The 23,205-nt window shown below is 41.1% G+C and overlaps 5 protein-coding genes across 5 annotated transcripts; 2 read left to right on the top strand and 3 right to left on the bottom strand.

The window, feature by feature from the left end:
- Positions 1-5,161, bottom strand: LOC116919979 (E3 ubiquitin-protein ligase Su(dx)). The gene is given in 18 exon segments (XM_032926017.2): positions 1-855; positions 1,193-1,289; positions 1,370-1,595; positions 1,666-1,940; positions 2,024-2,183; positions 2,283-2,335; positions 2,337-2,526; positions 2,612-2,740; positions 2,828-2,994; positions 3,068-3,176; positions 3,244-3,399; positions 3,470-3,805; positions 3,881-4,029; positions 4,095-4,251; positions 4,314-4,458; positions 4,520-4,723; positions 4,792-4,903; positions 5,003-5,161. Coding segments are annotated over 16 exon segments (2,619 nt in total). The 5' UTR covers positions 4,617-4,723; positions 4,792-4,903; positions 5,003-5,161; the 3' UTR covers positions 1-682.
- A 14-nt stretch (positions 5,162-5,175) lies between these two features.
- LOC116919981 (alanyl-tRNA editing protein Aarsd1-B) lies at positions 5,176-7,256 on the top strand. The gene is made up of 10 exons (XM_032926019.2): positions 5,176-5,339; positions 5,400-5,528; positions 5,608-5,860; positions 5,924-6,042; positions 6,104-6,220; positions 6,320-6,450; positions 6,516-6,582; positions 6,667-6,807; positions 6,871-6,962; positions 7,051-7,256. Exons 1-10 carry the CDS (start codon positions 5,301-5,303, stop codon positions 7,172-7,174), a joined length of 1,212 nt encoding a protein of 403 aa, XP_032781910.2. The 5' UTR covers positions 5,176-5,300; the 3' UTR covers positions 7,175-7,256.
- LOC116919980 (carcinine transporter) lies at positions 6,469-10,100 on the bottom strand. The gene is given in 13 exon segments (XM_045172399.1): positions 6,469-7,477; positions 7,573-7,751; positions 7,825-8,006; positions 8,066-8,159; positions 8,161-8,281; positions 8,353-8,489; positions 8,571-8,697; positions 8,773-8,941; positions 9,030-9,114; positions 9,117-9,186; positions 9,256-9,359; positions 9,442-9,579; positions 9,644-10,100. Coding segments are annotated over 13 exon segments (1,863 nt in total). The 5' UTR covers positions 9,899-10,100; the 3' UTR covers positions 6,469-7,275.
- Positions 10,101-10,245: 145 nt separating this feature from the next.
- Positions 10,246-18,459, bottom strand: LOC116919994 (nuclear inhibitor of protein phosphatase 1). The gene is made up of 8 exons (XM_032926040.2): positions 18,328-18,459; positions 11,814-11,919; positions 11,691-11,751; positions 11,507-11,596; positions 11,377-11,440; positions 11,092-11,315; positions 10,816-11,028; positions 10,246-10,741 (listed from the first exon to the last, which is right to left on the bottom strand). The coding sequence occupies exons 2-8, from the start codon at positions 11,840-11,842 to the stop codon at positions 10,334-10,336; spliced, it is 1,089 nt and encodes a 362-aa protein (XP_032781931.2). The 5' UTR covers positions 11,843-11,919; positions 18,328-18,459; the 3' UTR covers positions 10,246-10,333.
- Positions 17,485-22,260, top strand: LOC116919991. Its single transcript, XM_032926036.2, has 8 exons — positions 17,485-17,534; positions 18,387-18,479; positions 18,561-18,774; positions 19,614-20,054; positions 20,132-20,308; positions 20,402-20,905; positions 20,999-21,146; positions 21,845-22,260. Exons 4-8 carry the CDS (start codon positions 19,917-19,919, stop codon positions 22,051-22,053), a joined length of 1,176 nt encoding a protein of 391 aa, XP_032781927.2. The 5' UTR covers positions 17,485-17,534; positions 18,387-18,479; positions 18,561-18,774; positions 19,614-19,916; the 3' UTR covers positions 22,054-22,260.
- Positions 22,261-23,205: the final 945 nt, after the last annotated feature.

Below are 23,205 nucleotides of genomic sequence, written 5' to 3' on the forward strand. Positions count from 1 at the left end.
TTCGCTTATGGTAGAAGTTTATTTTTTATTCACTCAGTGCGATATGCAAATTTTAAAAAAATTCAACAGAAAATAGTACATCATTCAGAATGATAGAAATAAAGTCGAACGGACATAAAATACGTCCAGCGTCGTCTCGGCTGTTGGGGATTATACATGACGGAAACGCGTGAAAACACACACCCTCCTCCCACAAAAAAAGTTAATAATAAACTCTATCGATTTTTTTTTTGTTTCTTTTTCTTTTTTTTGTTTTGTTTTAAATCTAAAAATGGGGTTGCTAACGTGGGACGTAAACAACCAACACATCGTTATTGATAGAACACCAAAACACACGCACTCAGTTCTGATCGCACACTCGCAAAGAATAAACGCCGTTTTACAAAAAAAAAAATAATAAATGAGTCGACGCACTGATACGCAAAAAGAAATTATTATATAGTAAAAAGGGAATCGGGGGTGGAAAAACAAAGGAGGCCGATGGAAAGGTACTAATGTGAAAAAGAAAAGTACTGGCATCTATATGGTACTTATATGCACAATCTATTGTACAATTAAAGGAAAAAGGTCAGCCTATTCTTCCACCAATTTTCTCCTACCTTTCTGATATTTTATTCGTTACAAATTTCTCCCTTATTTGTTGTTTGCTTAGCTTAGTTTTCTTTTTATCTTCTTCTCAATCTTACTCTTGGCCGAAGCCTTCAGTTTCCTCGATCGCAAACGTCATCTTCTCTACGAGTTGCTCGTAACTCTTGTAGGGTGGCAAGTCCAGTCGGTTGAAGCAGGTGTGCGAGCGTGGCAGCCACGTTTCTTTGCCCACTTTCTCAATGCAGAAACGCTGAGGTCCATTGCTCCCTGAATAAAGGGATTTAAAAAAAATATTCATTTCAATGGTTGATTAAACAATCAAAAGTACCAAAGGAAAACAAAGAAACGAGGAAAGAAAGGGATCAACGAGCCGGAAAAATGGCTCGGAAACGAACGATTCATTCCACTACAGCAATGATGCGGATCGACAGATGGGCGCGTGGTGTACGGTTTGTGACGTAACCACAACGACACGCAAGACGGTTCACACCGTAACGGAAATCAGAGCGGAAGTAAATAAAAAAGAAAATTCGAATCTCGCACAATGTGTTGTTTTTCTGGACAATAAAACGAAATGAGCGAAAATTTATCTTTATTTCTTTACCCATGAGTTCGGCGAATCCCCCGACAGGCACTTTGCAAGTACCACAGACAAACTGCAACAAACGGGCGCGTTTTTCGTTATCCATGGCGCGTACAAACTAACAGACGAATGAAATTGGAATGAAACGGGAAACATGAAAAGCGCGCCACAACTTGTTTTTTTTAAAGTCAAGTTTACCTGCCAGAACCATTGAACCTGCTTCGAGTTGCGGGTGTAGTGGCGGTAAACCGTGTTTCGCTGCCAGTCGTCAATGTCGATCTCCTGCATGCCGCACAACATGAGCTCCAGCTCGCGCTCGTCAAAGTAGTGAAGCCATTCGAGCGGAACGACTTCATTGAAACCATCCAAAAAGGCTTTCGTTTGCTCTTCGATTCCTCGGTTCATTCTCCAATCCGTCATCAACCTTTTTGAAAACCAAAACAATTCATTCAAAAATATTCAAAAGGGATCTACTTTTCGTTCTAGTTGCTCACCTGAGGTATTCTTCCTTGTTTTCTTCGTTGACGCGGATGTTATCGCCGCCAGGCTTCAATTCGTGGTGAGTCAACTGTCCGAGCACCTCGAAATCGGCCGAAAAGTAAAGTTCCAATCCGCATTCCTCCAAATTGTTGTCCTTGACCCACAACAGCGAATTGTAGAATTCAGGGTCTACAGACTCAATGTCTTTGGTAGTCAGTTTCTTATCCAACATCCGCTTGTAGAACGGCAACGTGAAGGCCGAATAAATGAATCGGCCGTGATACAGAGCCTGAACAAGTACACAAATATTACAGAGTTATTGATTGAGCCGATATTTGATACTAACGATAGATTGTCTTATCGCTGACGTACCATGGCGATAAATCGACCGATGAACTTGAAATAGTGCAAATGGTCTGGATTGACATGGGAAGCTGGGTTTATTTGAAGGCTGTAGTTGTTCTTGTTTGCATATTCAAACAGGCAGTACATGGGGTTTAGCACTTCGTGGGATAGCAAGAGAAACCATTCCCTATAAAATAAAATAAAATAAATAATGAAAATCAAATGTCAAAATGAGAAACGTCTTATTTTTGTGTTGAGTATCTTACGAATCACGTGAAAATCATACCTTGCCACGCCTCCGTAATCGAGGCCTTCCTCGCCTCGAAATATGACGTACAAGCCGCCGACGCAGTTCATACGCTGGCAGGCGCATAATCTGGTGATGCGAATCTTCAAACAACGTAGACCGGTTGAGAGTGATCTTGATGTGTGATGGTAAGGCATTGCTCTGACACAGATAGCGGAATTGAGATAGCTTCCAGCGGAATGAGCGCTCGTACGCAATCGGAACGCCGTAGGCACCTTTCGGACTATACAAGAAGAACGATCAATTAAAACACGTCACAGATAAGAAGGGAGTGGGCGAGTGTAAAATAACAGTGTAATCAAACATACCCTTTGGTTGCGCCTGGTCTAGGATCTTGGAAGGTGGTTGTTCGGGTATTGTGATCGACAAAATAATGAACAGCATCGTCGGTGATTCGCATTTCCCATCCTGGTGGCAAAGGATCTTCCTGGTTCATTCTAAAAAAAAAAAAAAAGAAAAAAAAAAAGGGCGATAATGAAAGAGATGATAAAGGCATTGGGCGGGATTGACAACAGGAGACACACCCCTGTGTTCTGGGATCCTCCCATTGCGTGGTGCGATTCTTGTGGTTGACGAAATAGACCCTGCCATTCGGTTCTACTCGTTTCTCCCAGCCTTCGGGCAAAGGTCCAAGCGGATCACTCTCTTCCGTACCCGTCACTACCGCCGTTCCGGTGCTGACTCCACCTCCCTGGTTAAAAAAAAAAAAAAGACCAATATCACATAATCTGACGTCATCTCGCAACGATCTGTTTCTGGCCTACCTGTGGGAATAGGAATCTCTGGCTACACTGTTGGACGACATGCGCTCTTTGGCCTTGCCATTGTTCGTAGTGTTGCAGGCGTTCCACGTTCGGCCTTTGCCACGTCGTTCTGCATCCAAATGAGCAATTTTTTAAGCCCATGATTAAACTAACAAGATTTAGCTGCGAAGACTTACGAACGCGTGTTGTGGTCAACATAATACACCCGACCCCGTGGATCTCGCCTCATTTCCCATCCAGCTGGAAGAGGTTGAGGGCGCTCCCATGTAGTACTCCGCGTGTTATGATCGACATAATAGCGCCGGCTGTATTTATCGTAGCGAACTTCCCAACTATATTTCAAACAACCGATCATTAATGCACTTTTGATTAATAACATTGGCACACAAAAAAACTCCTCACCCTGGTGGAAGAGGTTCTTCTGGACCAGGTGGTGCAGCTACCGGCGCAGCTGCTGATGCCGGTGGCGCTGGAGTAGTTTCGGTCCTAGGAGCGGGTGCTGCTGTACCGTTTGGGGTCCTTAATGGCGTTTGCTGCGGAGTTCCGTTGGGTGTCCTCGATGGAGCACTGGTTGGTGCTGGAATGGGGGCAGTTTCCACATCATTCGATCGGGTACGAGGACGGGCTCCACCACCGTTTTCGTTTATGGCCGAATTATTACTCGTGGTAGGGGCCACTGCGACACCGTTCGTCCGAATCTCGGCTGTGGAGCTGGACTCACCAGCCTCGCCGTTCACCCTAATTTATATGAACGATACATTAAGTTAAAAAATTAAAATTTTTTTTTATTTATTAATTCTGGCATTCTTCTACCTCGCCACGCTTCGGCTACTTGTTAACAATTTAGGGTCTACTCTCATTCCATCCATTACGATAAAGACTTCTCCTATTTTCACTCTGGTATTGCGTCCATTAGCAACTGGTGTAGGCGACACGGCATTTATGCCATTTTTCACTTCCCCCTGTAAGCAGTAATTATGTTTAACGTCACATATTCTATCCCGTTTTGTGTTTGACACAGGCTTACCTTTATGTCAAGAACAAGGTTTGTTTTGTCAAATTTTCCTTGTTCTCGCATTAATTGTTTATGGATGTCTATCCTTCCTTCACCTAGGACTAAATCTCGCTTGAAGGTTGAATGACTGTAAAGCCTCAATAGACATTTAGATGTAATTGTTACAAGCCTGCAAAAACACAGATAAGACTTGAAACAAATATGTCAAATCATGATGCTTATAATACTTACACAGTAAAAGTCTCATTAGACCAGGTAGCCTCATGGGAGTTCTTAACAGCCTCAGTTTTCCGAACCACTTTCCCATCAACCAATACTTCAACATATGGTGAAGGCTTTTTTGTTACGCAAACAGGATCAACTGTGGCCTTTAGAACTGTGTTCACAAAGAAGATTAGGTATATCTGCAACTTTCGTTAAGGTAAACCACTTTGCACCTGAGAGATTAAGCTGATGAAAAAGGGGTTGATTATTGTTCCTAGAGCTTGAGCTGCCAGAGCTGGTTGTTGCTGCTGCCACAACACTTTCTGCCATTTCACGCAAACCAGGGTGTAGAAATTTGCTGCTGATCAGTACTGCACCAGTCACTAAAATGTACTGGTGTTCTCAATATTCTTAAATGCCATAATCAGACCAGGAACCTGTAACAAAGTATTGAAGATAAGGTGGGTCTCACCCATTGACATCAACACTGATAAGGCTTTCTTACTGAAAACCAACATATTCCAAAATGTTACATGGAATATAAAACGCGTTCCCGAATCACAGGAAGAAGATTTTTTCTATGATAACAAGTAGGCTGCAACCTTTAGAATGTCACTCTTAAAGAGAAAACAGCAAAAAAAGAAAAAAACACACCAAAAGACAAGGTTGAACATTTGACTAAAAAAATAAATTTATCTCATCAATAGTCAACAAACCTAAATCTATGGCTCAAAATTGGTAAGATTAGAAGCTCGGATTGTATTTCCTGTAGAGTGGGATAAAACTATCGCAGGAAACACACAAAAAACAAGTCCAAGTCTTTCTAATAAGTCACCATCTTGGCTTAAGGACACCGTTGCCAGTAAAGCAAACTGAATGTTTGCATGAAAGTTTCGCCGCTAGATGGTCGTGTAATTCGTCTGCTAATGCTAACAAATACAGATGTGTAAAACAAACGCTGTTTTGTATTTGCTATCAAACTGTTAAATTAAGAGTAAGAGTAGGGTGATTAAAATGGTTTTTGAATGCCAGAAATCACCATATAAAAGAGAGGTAAATATTTCTTTTAACACAATACACGTTTGTGCTGTGATTTAATTAATGAGTTCATAGTTCACAAGCACTGTCGTTTCTTGCGAGCCATCTCAAATTGAGAGGCTGGTCCAGGGTAAAAAAGAAAAAATACCAGCATTTGAAGTTATATTGGAGGATACGATTTTCTTTCCTGAAGGTGGAGGCCAGGTAATGATGTGTGTGAAGTTGTTTATGCTGATGTTGACAGGGGATCCTAATAAACATGGATCTCAATCAATTCATTTAGCCAGATGACAGAGGTTTCTTGAATGGGATTCCTGTATTGCAAGTGAAAAGAAAAGGACAGGATGCAGTTCACTTTTTACCAGAGTGCCTTGATGTTCGAGCTCAGGCAATAGGAGTCATTGATTGGGAAAGAAGATGGGACCATATGCAACAGCATTCTGGGCAGCATCTAATCACTGCAATTGTTGATTCTTTGTTTGGTTACAAAACAACATCTTGGTGGCTTGGAGAGTTTGTGTCCCATATTGAACTAGGTCAAATCCATCTTTATATTTTTGTGTGATAACATTATTTGAATTTATTGTCCTCATTTTCAGACACTGCCAGTGTGAATGATGTCCAACTCCAAAGCATTGAAAACAAAGTGAATGAAAAAATTAGGGAAGCAACCACTGTAGAAGTAGAAGAATATGAAGGAGATGCTATACCACAGCAAGTATGAATCTAAATTCAATCATTCTATACATTGTTGCATTCAAGAAAACCTTATTGTTTAGGTACGTTCAAGAGGTCTTCCTGATGACCATGTTGGACGAGTTCGTGTCGTTACAATTGCAGGCGTTGACAGTAACATGTGTTGCGGGACTCATGTTTCAAATCTAAGTCACTTGCAGGTGTAATTTTACCCACAACTTTTTCTAAAAACTTTCACCTCGACAAAGTTTATTTAGCCATCTTTAAGCTTTCATTGACCCTTTGATTTATTCATCTAGTTTATTAAATTGCTTCATACCGAAAAGGGTAAGAAAAACAAGACCAACCTCTTCTTCATCTGTGGCAATCGAGTACAAGCTTTCATGAATCGATCGCTTGAAAGGGAGCGTCAGTTGACTAAAATTTTCAAGTAATAACAATTTCGAAGGATTTTTTGACACCCACCAGATCTAAGATTTTATTTTCTGATTCCAGAAATGGCCCGGAAGATCACGTTGATTTGGCAACGAAATTACAAGCCTCGGTTAAGCTTTCTCAAAAAGTAAAGCGCCCTTTGTCTTACATTCGGATTTAATGTTAATTCGTTATGATTTCTGTTCGATTTTTCACATTGGCAAAATGTTAGACTTTGCAAGCTTTGATGAAGGAATTAGCTGTCGTTCAGGCAGAGAAAATTAAAGCCGAGAAGCCGAAATTTGCCGTAGTTCACCGTAAAGACGGAGATGCCGATTTCGCAAGTGCTTTGATAGCTGAGCTGGCTTCTGAGGTAGTATATGACTGTATATTTAATTTTTTCTGTCTGTGACCGTTAATTATATTCCCTGTTTAGGACGTCACTTTACTTATTACTGTTGGAGAAGACAACAACGGACAGATGACTCTTGTTGGACAAGAAGAAGTAATCAGCACCCTTGGTCCGAAGTATGCCCTTTCGCAATCATTTAACAAACTAAATGAAAAAATAATAATAATAATAATAAACTTAAAAAATAAAAATAAAAAAATCTAGGATTTGTAGTTGTCTAGCGGGAAAAGGCGCAGGAAAAGGCAAAAGATTTCAAGCCAAAGTAACGCAACTCGGTCCATCGGCACGACAGCAGGCGGAGACGATTCTTCGTGAATCCTTCCAGTGAGTAACGTCTACATTGCCGTTGCAATTAACTAAATTTTTGTACTTGAACCTTAAAAGACTGGCAATAAAGTGATATCGTTACAGATCACTTTCAATTGATTTTCAATACCAATAGTGTAACTTAACTAATCCGGATTTATCAACTGGCAGCTCGAGCGAACTCATTCGATGAACTAATATCTTGCGCATTGATTTTCGGTTTGCCAGAGGCGTTGACAATGGTGTAGTATTTTCCACTCGAAGAGGCGTCTCTTCATTGTCGACGTGCCCCGCAAGTTCATGCATTTCTATAGACTCCTCCGGCCTTTTAAGGAAGACAAATTGTGAATTGAAGACGGGAAAGAAGAAAATACTGTTGATACAGACAGCGCAAATAAACAGCAGCTGCATGTACATTACTTTTCAGGAATGCATTGCAGGCATTCTCTCATGCCAAAATCCTTGCCAAATTCCTCGCCTTCTTCCATCGTTTGTGGTAGCTTTTTAAAGAGAGTTTCAGGAAGACGTAGTCCTACGACCCCTCCAATAGCCGAGATGAAACCCATGACAACTAAAGGCAGAACGAGCATTTCCGAACCCTAGTAAAAAAAATATTTTCTACATTTGATAAATGATGCGCATAAAGAAATTCAGAAGTAAATGAAAAATTACTAAATAATTGACGAACGGGATAACTGCTAAACCGAGACCGCCCAAATAAGCGGTGAAGCCGATACCGATGCCTCTCACTTCGGTCGGATACAGTTCTCCAGCAAAGGGATATAGAATGAGAAAGCTTGCAGCGATTGCGAATTTCGCGATCAAATAAAGAATTAAGGTCTCGTTGACCGCATCTGTGCAACAATAAGCCAGTTATTGGACATCAAATGATTAGCTAACAATAGAAACAGACCTGCAGGCATGAGGACAGTTGCCACGCAAAAGAGTCCCCCGACCACCATTAGCATGCAGAGTGGCCAACGTCTTCCCCAACGATCCATAACAGCCCAACAGAAAGAGATAGCCCGGAATCTCCACCAATCCGGAGAGAAAGAACGAAAAATATTCATCGGTACCCATCACCGGTCCGTAGTAACTCAAACCGACATAAACTGTGTTGTTTGCAAACCTGAATGTCACGAAACGTAAAACGTTGAATTAAGAAATCAGCAATCAAATAATTTAGCACTTTGTTTATACCAATTGAAAGTGATGAGGATGGTCTTGAGTCGCATGTTCGGTGTGCGGAACAAACTCATCACGCCTACGACCTTGCGGTGTTCCTTTGGCGTCGACTGTCGTGACAGACTCGAGTTGCGGTTCTCTGTCATTTTTCTCTGCACAAGAAAGTTTCGTGGTGAATTGCAGAAATTGTAATTTTTATTGTACCATGACGTCAATCTAAATAATGCCTTTACTTCTAATTGTGGCAACAAATGTTCGGGGAATTCTTTTCCATTGATCTTGGCGCAAGTTTTCATTATAGATTTCACTTCAGCGAAACGACCTTGTGACATTAGCCAGCGAGGAGACTCCGGCAGATACCTATGCATGCGATTCACACATAAACGTGACCATGGTGAAATATGATTAAGCAGTTTCTTTGTGCGACTTGCTTACACTAGATAGATGAAAAAGACGAGGAACGGCAGAGTGGTAGCGTAGCAAAGATGGGTCCAATCGCGTACCACGTAAGCTACTCCGGATAAGAGTAACATGCCCAATGTGTAGAACAGACACGTCATGACGGTTATGAAGGTTCTGTAAGTGGGTCCAACCAATTCCAGAGCTAAAGGTAAATCCCCGATAATAATTGGATCAATGTTACGAATCCTTTATAGTGCTCCGTTAAAAGCAAATCGCTGTATAATTATCACCTATGATGAATGGAATTTGATAGATGGCCGGGATCGTCAGCCCTACCACAAATCTACACGCGGCCCATAACCAAAAATTTGGTGCGCAAGGGCTGTGAGGAAGCCTCCGGCAAGTTCGACACCCAGACAGAGGAAAAACGAGATCTTCCTTCCTACCCTAATAATTTTATACGAATATTTAATATAATTTTTAGTGGCGTATAACAACATTGCAATTTTAAATTACCTGTCGCTAATTACGCCAAAGATGTAAACGCCAATAATGCCTCCCACATTTAACAATGAAAGACCAATGGTTGGGTACAGACTGCGACTGCAAACCAATTCAAACTAAAAAAAAACAAACAAAACAAATAAACCAAAAATATTTTAGGAAGAAAACCCAGAAAAATACATTTAATGTGTACTTTACATCAATAACGATCGACGAAGACACGGTTGAATTGTCAAACTCCCATCCGTATAGGCAATCGGTAATATTATTGCCGTCGGTTGGTTCCGAAACGTTAAACATTGTACATTTGCTGAACTCCATTACTCCTTGATTTACCTGCCATTGTTGTGGGAAAAAATCAATTTTTCAAATATGAAACTCGCGTTGTGAAATTGAATACCGTGTAAGGAATGGTGGCCATTTTTCTTTCAATTAAGGTCCAGTTTTGTTGTTCCAGATCCGGCGGAGTTTTGCACCAGTGGTCTGGAACATTTGCCATGAAGAGCTGATTGAAAGCGTGAAATCCGCAAGGAATGCAAGCCGGCAGGCAAACCAACCACACCAATAACTTTTGATAGCGACCGAATTCTCCGACGTGCGGCAGTAAATCGTCGAAATCCCATTGTTTCTTATCCTCCATCTTCACATCGGTCATTTTTGCGAGTGTCGGTGTAACCTAGCCAATCCGCTGGATCAAGACAATAAGAGACTCACCTCTGGATTGATGGCACTCTTGTTTTCTTTCAAATTTCGAACGAAATCAGACAAAGAAATTCACTAACAACCAGACACGCAGATCAACGTCAGTCGCGGACGGACCCATGCTGATTAAAGGGACATACCAGGACGTAGGTATACCTTGAATTTCCCCTTATATCCGGTCAGCGAATCCCTAAAAGTTACCGGTCTTGTGCGTCAAAATTTTGTTTAACAGGCTAAAAAAGAACCAACTTGTACGACTCCTAAGAATCCTTACAACTGGTTCAATTCCATCCAAATTTCTTTTCTTTTTTCTTTTTGTTTTTATTATTAAAAAAAAAAAAATTATAATAATCGTGATGAAAATGACAAGTTGGAGAGCTGAGAATTGTTACATAAGAAGTGAGGGTGCCGGTTTTTTACCCGGCCATGCCTCTTTGGCGTATTTCTTTCTCTTGGGTAAGCCGGATGAAGTATCCGATTCTACCGCAGGAGGTTGGGCGAACTCGACATTGACTCGGGAAGACACCGGTGTTGCAGCCGGTTCTAATGGGGCGGACAAGTCGACGTCAGGGGCAGGGTTAGGCATTAATGGCAGTCCCAGCTTAGAAGCTAGAGTCGATGAGAAGAGTCCAGCAGATGCGGATTGAGACGTCAAATGAGATGCAGACGATTCACCCATCTCAGGTGGTAGGCCTCCATACAGTCCCTCCACGCCAGACGAGGATGTTAAAGAACGATGGAACTGGTGCTCTCTCGAAGATCCTCCTCCACTGGCCAAAGTTTCACTTTTAATCCGCTTTAGTAGTGCCAATGGAAAGAAACCTTAGTTGATACAGTCACTTTAAAGTTCTTTGGGTATGTTCTATTTACTTTTGTAGGGATGACGAGAGAAGTGTGAACCAGATTACGGAATCTTCCCACATTCGGGTCTATATCTTCCGGATTGATGACTTCCTCTTCGTCATTGAATGTGATGGATCTCTTTTTTCTTTTGCCACCTGGATTTCTGTTATCGCCATCGTCGTCTGCGATACCCAACATGGAGATCCGTCGGTTGTGCGCTGTATTGAATTCTGTCAAGTTCTGGAATAAACGTCGAATTTTATTTTAAAATCTAACTGTTGTCGTAAATAGAAAGTATATTACGTCCAACTCCATTTCTGACTCTGGAAGTCCAAGCTTTCCTCCATCTTGATGCACACTTTTTGCCTCTTCTTCCAACTCTTCCAAAATTGGTCTGGGGGCGTTTTGTGGCCGTTCCCTCAAAATGTAATACCTAGTTGAAGCACCAAAATGAAATGTGCTATCGACTGGAAGTTGAGTGGGTTTTTCACTTTCAACCCTCATTGAGCCAATATATGTTCCATGAGCTAAAAATTTAAAATTTTTTTTAGATTTAGTAAAATTATGTCTAAAGAGTGCTTAACTCACTGCTTCCAAGATCAACAAGGAATGCACGATTCAGGTGCTTGTGCCACACAAGTGCCGAGTGGACCTGTGAATTTTTTAAATAGATAAAAATGAATATACTAAAAGTAAACAAGAATTCATAGAAACATACCCTGGAGCAAGAGGCATGATCTATGCAAAAATCACACATTTGGGGGTTTCGTCCAAAGAGGTAGCATTTCTTTTGATCAATCATAAGTTTCTATAGAAAAAGAATGACCAGCGAAAAAGCGTTAAGCCGGTAATAGAGAGCATCAACAACAGTCGTAGATTAACAAACGAGGCGGTCGTCTTACCTGGATAAGTTTCCCATCTTTAGTCACATCAAGGTGCAAACCAGTTGTCGGTTTACCAGCCCTTGAAAAAAGAAATCGGGTTACGTTGCTACATTATGCACATTTCTTATTTAAAATATTTACCAATTCGGAATCTCATAATGATTCGCCATTTTTATGTTTTATTTTTTGTTGACGGTACCTTTTGTTGACTGTACACGCTGCAGCATTGCCCGATCTCCAGAATAGCCTACATACGTGTAAAATGAGGCAGCAAAGTCGTTTAGCGTTCAAAAACCCTCGGTAATGTGGTGCATGCCGAACATTGGCCTCTTATGTGGCTGAATTTGCAAAAATTTTCTATTCGCCTTGATAGTGATTGTGGAAAGCGCCTTCGAAATGATTTCTCTTTTTACCCATCAAAACATAATTCGTCAGCTTCATTTTTAACCAAAATGAATTCCAGTAATGAATCCCGCAATTAAAAGAGTCGATTCACCTTTCCTTTCTTTACCAAATAGCGCATAAAATGATATGCTGAGACGGCACGTAAATGCTCTACATTTCTTTTTATAGGGATCAACCGTGGAACAGCAGGCAACAGCGCAAAACTAAATGAAGCAACTTTGGGGAATTATTTTCGCTTCTCTTTTAATGATATTTAGCGAAGAATTACGCAATCATTTGTTTCTCTTTCATTACGCTGACAGATAGCGAACACCCCCCCTAAAAAAAAGCGAGTTGCCTCAAGCAAATTGCACAACATCTCCTGGAATTGTAGCAGTAAGATGAATGGATGAAATAAAAAACGGAATCACCTTAACTCACTAGCCCCCGAGCCATTCGTATTTTAATAACTACTTTATTTTGCCTCGTACAAGAGAGGATCATAAAGATAAGTTGTCACTTTCTTTTAAACAATGACCCACTGGGAAATTACCATCCTGAAACAACTGAACGTGATTTCAGATAAACAAGGGACATTCCAGTAGGCTATAATACGCTGGACAAATTTGATTGCATCAACCGCCGCTTAAACTTAATTAAAACTCCCTTTCACACAGTTTGAATACATTTTTGTTTTAATAGTTCATCACATTTGGTGAGGGGGGGAGAATTAGTGTGTGACGCACGAGTCTAATCCCCGAGGAACCTACGGTGCGGAACAGTGCGGGAAAGTCCACTTTGTGCGCAAAAGCCGAATTAGCATGCACCAGAGGACAAAACACTCATTCCCCGCCTATTTTTTTTTCTTCAAGTTTTACATGCAGTTCGAGCAGTCGCATCAAACTTAAAATCTACATTAAGAATGTGTGTCAACCACCGTAATAAAACGGAACTGAAAACAGAAACAATAACCGCACCGTATAGACGTTAGTACCTCTGCAAAAATAAAGATACAGCCAATAGATATTTGAAGGAAAACATGTCCCCTGAAATCATCAAGATATATACGTAAATATATATGGAGTTTATTTTTATTTTTTTTCATAAGTATCCCATTCGTCTTGTCAGTGCTGATTGTGGAAAGTATATAGTGAACAAGACTTTACGAAGAAAAGTCGCATAATAATAACGACACCGAGTTTCTCTTTCGCTCCTGTCCGAAAAAGAAACAAAAAATGTAACACATTGAAGAGGAAGTCACGGACGATTTCCGGGGCTGTGACATGATGGCGACGCAATATATTTCTTCCAGCTTTCTGTGCTGCAACAACTGTCACACATTTTGAATCAGTAAATTTTCAAACATAATTTTTTTTTTTTTTTCAAAATTAAACGTTCACATTTTCTTTTGTACACTCGTTAGGTCTAATCATTTAAAAAAAAAATAAACCAACTGCACTGCAATGGCAGTTGTTTAGTATACAACAATATCGACCGCAACTCGCGTGATTTGCACCCATTCAAAATAAAACGGGTTGGCGACACTGCAGCACAACGTTTAGACGCGTACGTGAATATTACGAGCAATTGGCGAGAGAGTTGCAATTTGCTCCCCTTTCTCTTCTCTTTTTCAAAAGGAATTGCTCGATTTAAAAAAAAAAAGTATACATTCCTTTTCATGCCGAACAAACGTTTTCTTCTGGGGGCCAGGTGGCTGATAGAATCTGGCCGAGAGGAAAACATTGGCACGCGGGAATGTAATGAGCGCATAATGACGACGAGAGATTTCAATCTCGCTATTGAATGAGCTCAGCCAAAATGTGTAGTCACGAATGGCAGAAATGATCAGACACGATGTCTACACAAGAATCATATCGTTCTTTTTCTTTTTAAAGCTCCGAACGTCCTGACAGCATCTCCCGATTGGAACTCATTTTCGGCCACGTTTGACTTGAAGTATAATCTTCGCCATGGACACTGTTCTGCTCTTCCCGCACGCTGACCCGACACTCAAAAAAGCTTTCTCCTTTGCATCCGACGATGAAAGTGCAATATAAAGTTGACTTTATTTAATTACGAAATTCAAGATGTGAACATTTTTCTCCAGCGAGAGAGAGTAAGTAAACGTGTGTAACGATGGTCAATTTATGTCACGTCATGCTCTTGGTAGCTTTAAAAAATATATGTTTAAAAATCCTTTTGAAAAGAGAATCCCCTTTTTATTTAAAAAAAACATTTGACAGTCATATACGTGTAAATGCTTTAGGGCTTCTATGCTTATATCATCATCTTTATTTTTCCAGCAGCAAACTCCTGGAAAGTCAAAGAAAATGAAGCAAAATAAAACCCCATTATTCGAACTTTCTAACGTGACCGGAAAAAATATAGATTCTCGTTACTCTTCTTGTACCAATTGTTTCGAATGTGTACGAAGAAGATCCGTTCGAAATCACGAGCATTTGCTCTCTCGGTAGTTCGAATGGAAAGTGTGACATCATTAAACGTTAGTCTCTCGTTATTTCAAAAAAAAAAAAGGGCGGGGAAGGGGTTTCTTTGCTGGAACATGAATAGAAAGCCTCCTCACAAATAGTACGTTTCGTGATTGCATATACAACAAAATTAACCTTACGGCTTTGGCAATAAAAATACATAGTAAGATATACATTTATAGTCTACACTAGATGTCAGTATATAACCTTTATTCATTTGAAGGTTTTGAACTTTGGCTGGAGAAAATGCTGGGGGAAAAAAAATATTTTCTTCTTTCTCCTGGTAATAAAAAAAAAAAAAAACTAAATTATCTCGAGAGAAGGAGAAAATACATGTCTCGACAGCTAAGCTAGTTGTATACATCGAAAGATGGCTATCTTGTTAATATACGCACGGAGATAGAGAGGATGGTCCGTATAATAATGAAAATGGTCGTTCATCACACACTTTCGTCTGCCCGGCATATCATTCTTCCATACCTCTTTTTTTACCTGGTATATTACAGGTGTGTGTATCAGGATTCATAACTTAATTAATCTTTTCTTTGGTGCTACATTTTCTTTTCAAAAGGATGACAGGACTCACGCTGGTGAGACAGTCGACATTTAAAAGAAGAAAAAAGTTGACACATTTCTCGTTCTCACGCGGTTACTTCCGCCACTCGTCCGTCTCTTTTACAGACGGACCACGGTGGCCCCCATCGTTGCCTCTTTCTCTACTCTACCTAGAATAGAAGTTCTTTTTTATTTCTGAACGTGTTTTCTCCGCAACGTACGTAAACAGTTTCACTGTAAACAAACAGCCCAGACTTTCACATGAAAATTTGGATTTCCTTTTCTTTTTTTTTCTTCTTCTTTACAACGGGGGCGCAGCTATATGAATCCTGAACGATGAATCACTTGTTCTGACTGTGACAGCGTTATTATATCGAAGACCCCAGCTGAGAGCGAAAATGAACGGAGCCCTTCTTTCTTTTCTCGTTCAAGTTATAATGTCGAAAACTTCATTTGCCGTGTCACGCAGTCCTGAAAGCGAAACACTGGGCTCACCAATGAACGCTAAGGAAAGACGCACAGTGAAACAGTTCGTAGAGGACGCGCACTTGAGAAGAGAAATCCCCAATTCTTTGATTCGCCACTGGGACATGATGTTATACAATGACCTTCTACTGGCGCCATTCGTTTGTTTTTAATGCACAAGGAAATTGAATGAAACAGGCAGAGAATAGCAACAAAGAGTTTGTTATTCTTTCATGCCTAAATTTTTCATTCGATCTAAACAAACGCAACGTGCGGGGTCCATACGCAAACATCAATGAGACGGACAATTTCAAACATTTCCTTGTTTGCGCAAGAACAGCGACGAGGGATGTGACACTAAGAATTGGATTTCTCTTTCGACTGGGCTCGAGAAAAGAAGGTAAACATTACAGGAAAACAATTGCCTTATCAAAAAAGAAAAATCGCGTCGGGTAAAAGTGCGCACGCGTACGACATGCGCATCTGATGACCGGCAAACAATTTCATCAGCTGCGACGGTGCCTTACTATGTATGGGATCGTTAAACACACACACACACCGCCTTGGTTTTAAAGATGATTAGTGAAAGCCGCGAATTCAATCCCACTTTCATTTTCCATCTTGACTCTGACAATATAGCGTGGTGGCACGGCCAATTTTTGTTCAGCGCATTGTTCAGACAACATGTCCGGAATGACACAAATTACTGGACATGTGCTAATCATTCAATATAAAGAGATTCGTCGATTTCTATACGTTTCCATCATCTGATTTGTATGAGCTCGTAACTATAAGCCAACGACAAGTAAATCGAATTGTTAATGAGGTACAAGTGAGAGCAGCGCAATGTGCCTCACGTTCAAGTGAAGGATGCGTGACTCGACATTGAATGAAAAAAAAATAGACTGACATTAAAAAAAGGGGGAAGGGGGACGTTAATTTAGATCTGGTGCGATGCTTAGAGTCTACTTGCCTTTTCATATCGTAATCACGACGTCATCGTCAGAAATAAAGCCGCGTCCTCATTCTTTTCTTTATGTCAGATGATCATCCCATACAGTTTTAAAAAGCTTTTAACTTTATAAGTAAACATTCAAATCTAAAGTGAGTCAGTCTGCCACGCATAACTTAAAAACAATTTCAAATGGATATTAAAACAAGTGAAAATGTCTGGCGCATTATACTGCAAACGTCCATTTACACGAACGGACCGCAAATTACGAGTCGGTATAGCCCATGGACCGAGAATTCTCTTAGTAAAAAAACTAAATTTCACTAACGTCTGTCATTTTTTTTCACACCAAGGTAAAAAAAAAAAAAGAGATTCTATGCTGTGTACGGAGTTTACGCAATTATTTGTACAATTCATTCAATCAGACAAGGACACACCGCGACAGTCGAATCGAGGACATTTCAATGCGCAACTCATCACCCAGCGAAGAGAGAAAGGAAACTTTAAATCAAACAGCATAAAAATATTGGCCCTCTTGTAATAATAGTTAACTATAGATACTATTACAATCTAAGAGAGTGCCATCTAGGACCAAAGTTGAGGTGCGTAGGCGACCTGGACGAATGGGACGGCACATAGCTGCTGTGTGTAAAGGGTACACGTACATGCAAACCATCTTTTTTCTTGATCTTTCTTACACGAAATCTGATGTATGACAGCACAAGTGAAAACTATATTTTCAGATGTGGAAAAAAAGAGACTAAACAAAGAGAGAGAGAGAGGGGCGGGATGATGCTCTTCTTGCTGTACATGTGTAATGCACTCAGGAAGGCCCTGACTGGCCTCCTTTCGCCTATAAAAAGCTACAAACATCTGAGTAGAGACAACTCAGAACCCAACCGGCTCCGAGTTCCACAACACGCAGATATCTCCTCCAAGAAAAAATTATTCTTTAAAAAAAAAAAAACAGCAATTTATTTCCATTTTGTTCTACCTAGAATTTCAATCTATTATTACGTGAGTATTACGATTTTTTTTTCCCTTTTCTTTCTGAATTTCCTCACGTGGTACCGTGCAATTATTTTTCACGCCAAAAAGACACATCATTCGTTCCAGGTGGCGACACAATAGGATTAATATTTCAGATGTTTTTGGTTGTTGCATCCATGCCTTTACTGACCCATTGCTAGAGGCATTCTAGGATTTCCCTTCTAAATGCATCCCGCATCGCCTCGTCATTTAAATGGCACCTCAATTCAACCAAAAATCTCCCACCCCAATCAACAGAAAAAAATGTATGCACGTATCGATGCATAGCTGACATGTTCTTATCTACAACAACAACAAAAAAAAGAACCACACAATCGCAACCGGTTTGCTTTGATCGCGGTTAACCGACCACGAGTCCCTTTTTGATTCACGCGCTCCATCCCGACCAAATCGAATGCCATCAAGATGCGTAAACAAAGCAGAAAGTCCTTTAACCATCTATTTTTAAAAAGCAACCCCCATCTTTACGCGAAATAGAAAAAAAAAGAGAGTTCGGCAAGACGAGCGAGTTCGTGACTGTGCGGTAAGATCGGGAGTGAGCGCAAAATGTAGGTCAGCCACCAGTCTGTTCCTCCTTCGTTTGTTACTCTCCTCCCATTTTTTGATTTTTGGACGAGGCTTCTTCCTCTCCTTTTTGCGCCTTTTTTTTATGGGGAGGGGGGGAGGCGGTGGAGTAAAGAAACAGAGAGTTTCTAGTAGCTACTGTGTTATGTAGGCCTCGAAACACGATACGCACGGAAGAAGAGAACGTTTTTCCTACCTTTTCCTTCAGTTGTGATGCTAATGACAATCTGTTCGGTTCGTCTTGTTCTGCGGCAGGTCGTGTGCGTCTAGTTTGTTTTCCTGCAAAACACGAAAAGAAACAATCGTTTAGACATCATGAGGATTTTCTTGGCTCTCTTCATCTTGGGGGTAAGTTCTATCATTTTTTGGGGTTTTAAATTTCAATATTCAATTCAATTCCAATTGTTTGTGTGTGTGTGGGGAGGATAGCACGCTTTGGCGGGCCTTCCACATGGCCAGCTGTCGGCTCAAATCAACGCCGATAAATTGAAACATCACGAGAGACTTCATCCGATTGTCGTCCAGCAAAAAACTCCAAATGTTCCGGGTTCCGGCATCCGCATTCTGCGTCAACAACCGGCTGGCTATCAGTACCAACAGCCGACCCCGTCTTTCTTCCTGCCCACGCAAGCCAGCAATTCAGGTAAAACACACGAATTTCGATTTAATTTTCCCATTTCTATGCGGGTACTTGGTAAATTTTGTTTTTGCTTCCTATATATACAATCTCGAATATCGAATTCAGAAGAAAAAAAATTATGAATGCGTGACCTCGATCAAGAGTGTTTCAAAAGGCTAGAGGGCCTCGTCTGATTTGATTTCGTTAACGAGTGTGTGTGGGGGGCAATACTTTCTATTTATGCACGAACATTGTCAGACAAAACAACATCTCATTTCTCTATAGAATACGCAAATTTAGGCTAAATAATGCAGAACCTGCGCGGGCCGGAAGTCGATCACTCCACACACAAAAAAAACATTTCCATGTCGTCGTGCGTCTTTGAATTTCGATGTTGTCGTGATTCACGAGACCTAGTCTAAATCGTAACACCTACAGTACAGTCTAGAATGTGATGGGCCTTGTGGTGTTATGTTTTTTTTTATCCCCATTTTTCCAGTCGTGACTTGAAAAAAAAAAATAAAATGATGGATGTCTTTTAAAATGGGAGCTAGGGTGGGGAGAGAGAGAGAGTATTAACTTGTTTCTATACATAATGCGAGATTTTCCCCGCCGCTGGTTCGTGCTGTTGGAACAGTACCGTGTCGTCATCGAAACCCGGTAGAAAGAAGAGAAATGAGGTCGTTGCCTCATTCATCGAGCCTGACGCGGCGAAACTCATGAAAACATTTTGATTGCTTCTCCCTTTTTCCCGCCTGCCGGCGACTTTCACCTGTTGCCTTAAAATCTCGCAATTAAACAAAACAAAAAACAAACAAAAAAATAATCAATTTAAAGAAAAAGTGAAATTAAATTGTTCGCAGTACAAACGGCAGTGACGCTACCCCAACAATTTGTCCCAGCATCGACCGCACCTCCGCCAACGTTCGCTCCGACCTATCCGACGACAGCTTATCTTCCGCCCACCAGTGCGCCCACAACGGCCGCCCCGCCTCCACCAGATGTCATCATCATCGAACCCATCCGACCTGTGACCATTCCGGCCTTCATCGCTCCAGCCACAACGGCTCCGGTCGACTCTACCGCCCGTTGCCGTCACCCAGCCGTCCATCCTTTCTTTCCCACCTCGTCCGACCGTCGGTCCGGTCGTTGTCGATCCACCTACTATGAACATGGCCCTGATGCCTCAATTGCCTACGGTCCAAATGGCGCAAATAGCTTCGCTGGATGTCGATTGCGCTAAAGAATCCATGGTCGTTAAAATCAAATTCGATCGACCTTTCGGTGGCTTGATCTACTCAAAGGTAGTGTGACAGCCCAGTCAAGAAGAAAAAGCTCGGTTTCAAATTTTAAAAAAAAATACTATTGACAACTAAAATAGGGTTTCCATAGCAACTTGGATTGCCATCACGTGCGTTACGGAACTAATAGCGATTCGTATGTGTTTACCATCCGTTTGGATTCGTGCGGATCGCAGTGGGTCGACGCTTTGGCCAGCGGTGGAAAGGCTTATCTAGAAAACGTCATCATCATTCAAAACGAGCCGGGCATTCAAGAGGTGCAACACACTTTTCCTTTAAATACGTCAACATTCAAACAAAACAAAACAAAAAGGGGGAAAGCAAAACTTTAATTCCAAATTATCCCTCAGATCTGGGATACGTCTCGCTCTATCCGATGCTTCTGGGAAGGATCACTGGAGAAGACAGTCTCGTACGCCTTCAACATCGACATGCTGGACACGCAGATTGTCAGCTTCAGCGGCGATTCGGCTACGGCTAGCATGGACATTCAAATCGGCAAAGGACCGAACGCACCGAGCGTCAACGGCCTCGTCAAGATCGGCGACACGTTGACGATGGTCGTCGCTATCGAAGGCGACCCAGGATTCGATGTCCAGGTTCAGGAATGCATCGCTCACGACGGCGACCGCGCCAACGCCGTTACGCTGACCGACAAGAACGGCTGCGTCCTCAAGAAGAAACTGATGGGACCTTGGCAAAAGACGATCGAAACCGGCCGGCCCGGAGTGTCTCTCGTCGCATTCTCCTTCTTCCAGGCATTCAAATTCCCAGACCAGATGGAAGTCTTCCTAGAGTGCAACGTCGAACTGTGCAAAAACGGATGCGATGTCTGCCCTGAAGACGCCAGTCTCGTAATTATAGAATAAATTAATCGAACCCATTTTTTTCTTTTTTGATTTTAAATCGATACGGATATTGATGGATACATTTTTTTATCCCCATAGTTTGACATCCGCAATCGCAATCGCCGTAGCATCAACAATTCAACGGCCGAAGTTTCGGACGTCCGTTTGCGCCGATCGCTTCGTGTCATCTCTAACGAGGATATCGCTTACAAACCGGATTCCCATTCCGTCGTGACTCTCACCACGGGTGAGTAAACAAATCACAAAGAGCAAAGAGAAAACGCACGGGCACAAAATCCGCTCACGGTGTCTGAATTTTTGTCACCCCTCCTTCCGCACACACACAATTAAAAAGGAAAAAAAAACAAAAAAACTATTTTTTTTTTAAAAGACGAGTTGACTGATTGTTTTCGATGATAAACGAAGACGATTCGAAACGGCCAGTATTTTTTTTTTGTACCAGTATTATGTGACATATCGTAAATGTCTTTTTTCCGAAATTCCTATCGTGTCTCTTTTGAAAAAGAAGTGGACTTTTAAATTTTTTTTTTCAATTACTACCTACTCGCAATCGCAATTGTAATCCATCCCAAGCAAATTAACCAACGCCTATACCTTTAGCTAATGTTCGCCAAACTGCGCAGCTGAATTTCACATTTTACAATAAAAAAAAATAATTGTCTCATCATTTGGAAAATCATCAATTCGATTCACTTTGATTTTTCTTTACGACTGTGAATCAACAGAATACCAAAACGATATTACAATTGAATTGATCAATAAATAAAATCCACACTTGTGGCAACCAAAAAAAAATAAAATAACGGCCAAAATTTTTAATCGAAACAATCGGTCAATCAATCAGAGTACGAAACGCACTTAACAATACGCCTATATATTGCCATAAACGATCAATGGTAGCTATAAACTGTTCATTTGGCACAGGCAATCGTCTGACGAACCAAGAGGATGTTTGCATGGCTCTAAGCAGCTTTATCGTCGGCCTCGCAGTCATTCTCATCGTCTTGGTTGTTTCGTGCATCATGACGGCCTTACTCTGCGTGAAAATACGTTCGGCTACCGTCGGCACCGAGTCCATCTACCCGCCAAGTTCTACGTATCACGCGTTCTCGTCGTCTGCTTCGAAAGCGTGAAAACAACCATTCCATTTGTATACGAAAACATATAGTCTCCCAACTCTCTATCGTGATTGTGTTTGATATTTCTCGCTATATGCTGATTGGCCAGGTGCGATCCGCTTGTTGAAACTTGTGAATATTACAGAGATTTTAATTTTTTGTTGTATTGATTTTGGTACTATGCTCAATACACAACAACGATTGGCGTTGTTATATATTTCACGTGTTTTTTTTTGTACGAGTACTGCTATTTTTAATAAAATGTAACTCAGTCTCGCTTCACAGTAGAAGCATTTCGTTTAGCCTGTCCTGTTGTTAGCGCGATTATAGTTAGAAAGAGGAATAACTTAAGGAATGACGTACAACATGACAGAGTCAAAGAAGATGAATCGAACGAGAATGCAATGGCGTACATACGTCGACCTCTAATCACGAGAACAAAAAGGTAAGGATGTAGGTGGCATTGCATTCGGTTAGATGAATCAACCAACGGTGAGAAAACGTGGTGGTTTTTAACGCTGAATAACCTGAAAACACAACTTTCTGTCCTAGTTTTCCCATCTGTCATCGAGAAGAAGGATGTGGTATATTAAAAATGGTAATTGCACGCTTAATCCTTATAGCATCACGAGAGGATTAAGAACAGGAGAATTTTAAAGTCTGTGACGATCTGGCGACTTGACGTTGTCAGTTAAACAAAAATTGGAAAGAGAAACGAGCAAAAAGAAAAGGAAAAAGCAAAATATGTTTACTTTCCCAGTTTTTGGTGGGTCTTACTTGAACTGAAGCAGGAATAGAGTCATCCAACAAAGCTAATCTGGCCAACTGTTTTCGGGGTTTAGAAAAATAAAGCATTAATGTACGTACGTTGTTCTGTCAAAACGAGTTTGACCCCCTTCCCTTGTTAAATAAGCATCGAGTTTAAAGCCATTGAGATGCTGCATTGAGATGGGCATAAGAATCTTACGGTACACAGGAAGAGCATCTAGTGACCAGGCAATGAGCAAATCAGACCATTAGAAAGAATAAACAATAATCATTTTCTACAAATTAATGGGCTTTTTCAGTACGAATGGTATGGTATGTTCTGCAAGGCAACAAACTTTGTCAAGTGGTGGATCATCAAGAAACCTACACATTACAATGTTCAAAACAACATTGCTTGCC

This window comes from Daphnia magna, linkage group LG4 (assembly GCF_020631705.1).
Source record: "Daphnia magna isolate NIES linkage group LG4, ASM2063170v1.1, whole genome shotgun sequence".
In the NCBI taxonomy this organism is placed as follows: domain Eukaryota; kingdom Metazoa; phylum Arthropoda; class Branchiopoda; order Diplostraca; family Daphniidae; genus Daphnia; species Daphnia magna.

Coding starts and splice junctions, on each gene's coding strand:
- LOC116919981 (XM_032926019.2), top strand. CDS start 5,301: ATGGTTTTTGAATGCCAGAAATCACCATATAAAAGAGAG. Junction 6,043..6,103: donor GAGATGCTATACCACAGCAA/GTATGAATCTAA, acceptor CTTATTGTTTAG/GTACGTTCAAGAGGTCTTCC. Junction 6,451..6,515: donor CAGTTGACTAAAATTTTCAA/GTAATAACAATT, acceptor TTCTGATTCCAG/AAATGGCCCGGAAGATCACG.
- LOC116919994 (XM_032926040.2), bottom strand. CDS start 11,842: ATGGCGAATCATTATGAGATTCCGAATTG. Junction 11,441..11,506: donor ATCATGCCTCTTGCTCCAGG/GTATGTTTCTAT, acceptor AAAAATTCACAG/GTCCACTCGGCACTTGTGTG. Junction 11,029..11,091: donor AGTCAGAAATGGAGTTGGAC/GTAATATACTTT, acceptor CGTTTATTCCAG/AACTTGACAGAATTCAATAC.
- LOC116919991 (XM_032926036.2), top strand. CDS start 19,917: ATGAACATGGCCCTGATGCCTCAATTGCCTACGGTCCAAATGGCGCAA. Junction 20,906..20,998: donor GCCCTGAAGACGCCAGTCTC/GTAATTATAGAA, acceptor TTATCCCCATAG/TTTGACATCCGCAATCGCAA. Junction 21,147..21,844: donor CGTCGTGACTCTCACCACGG/GTGAGTAAACAA, acceptor CATTTGGCACAG/GCAATCGTCTGACGAACCAA.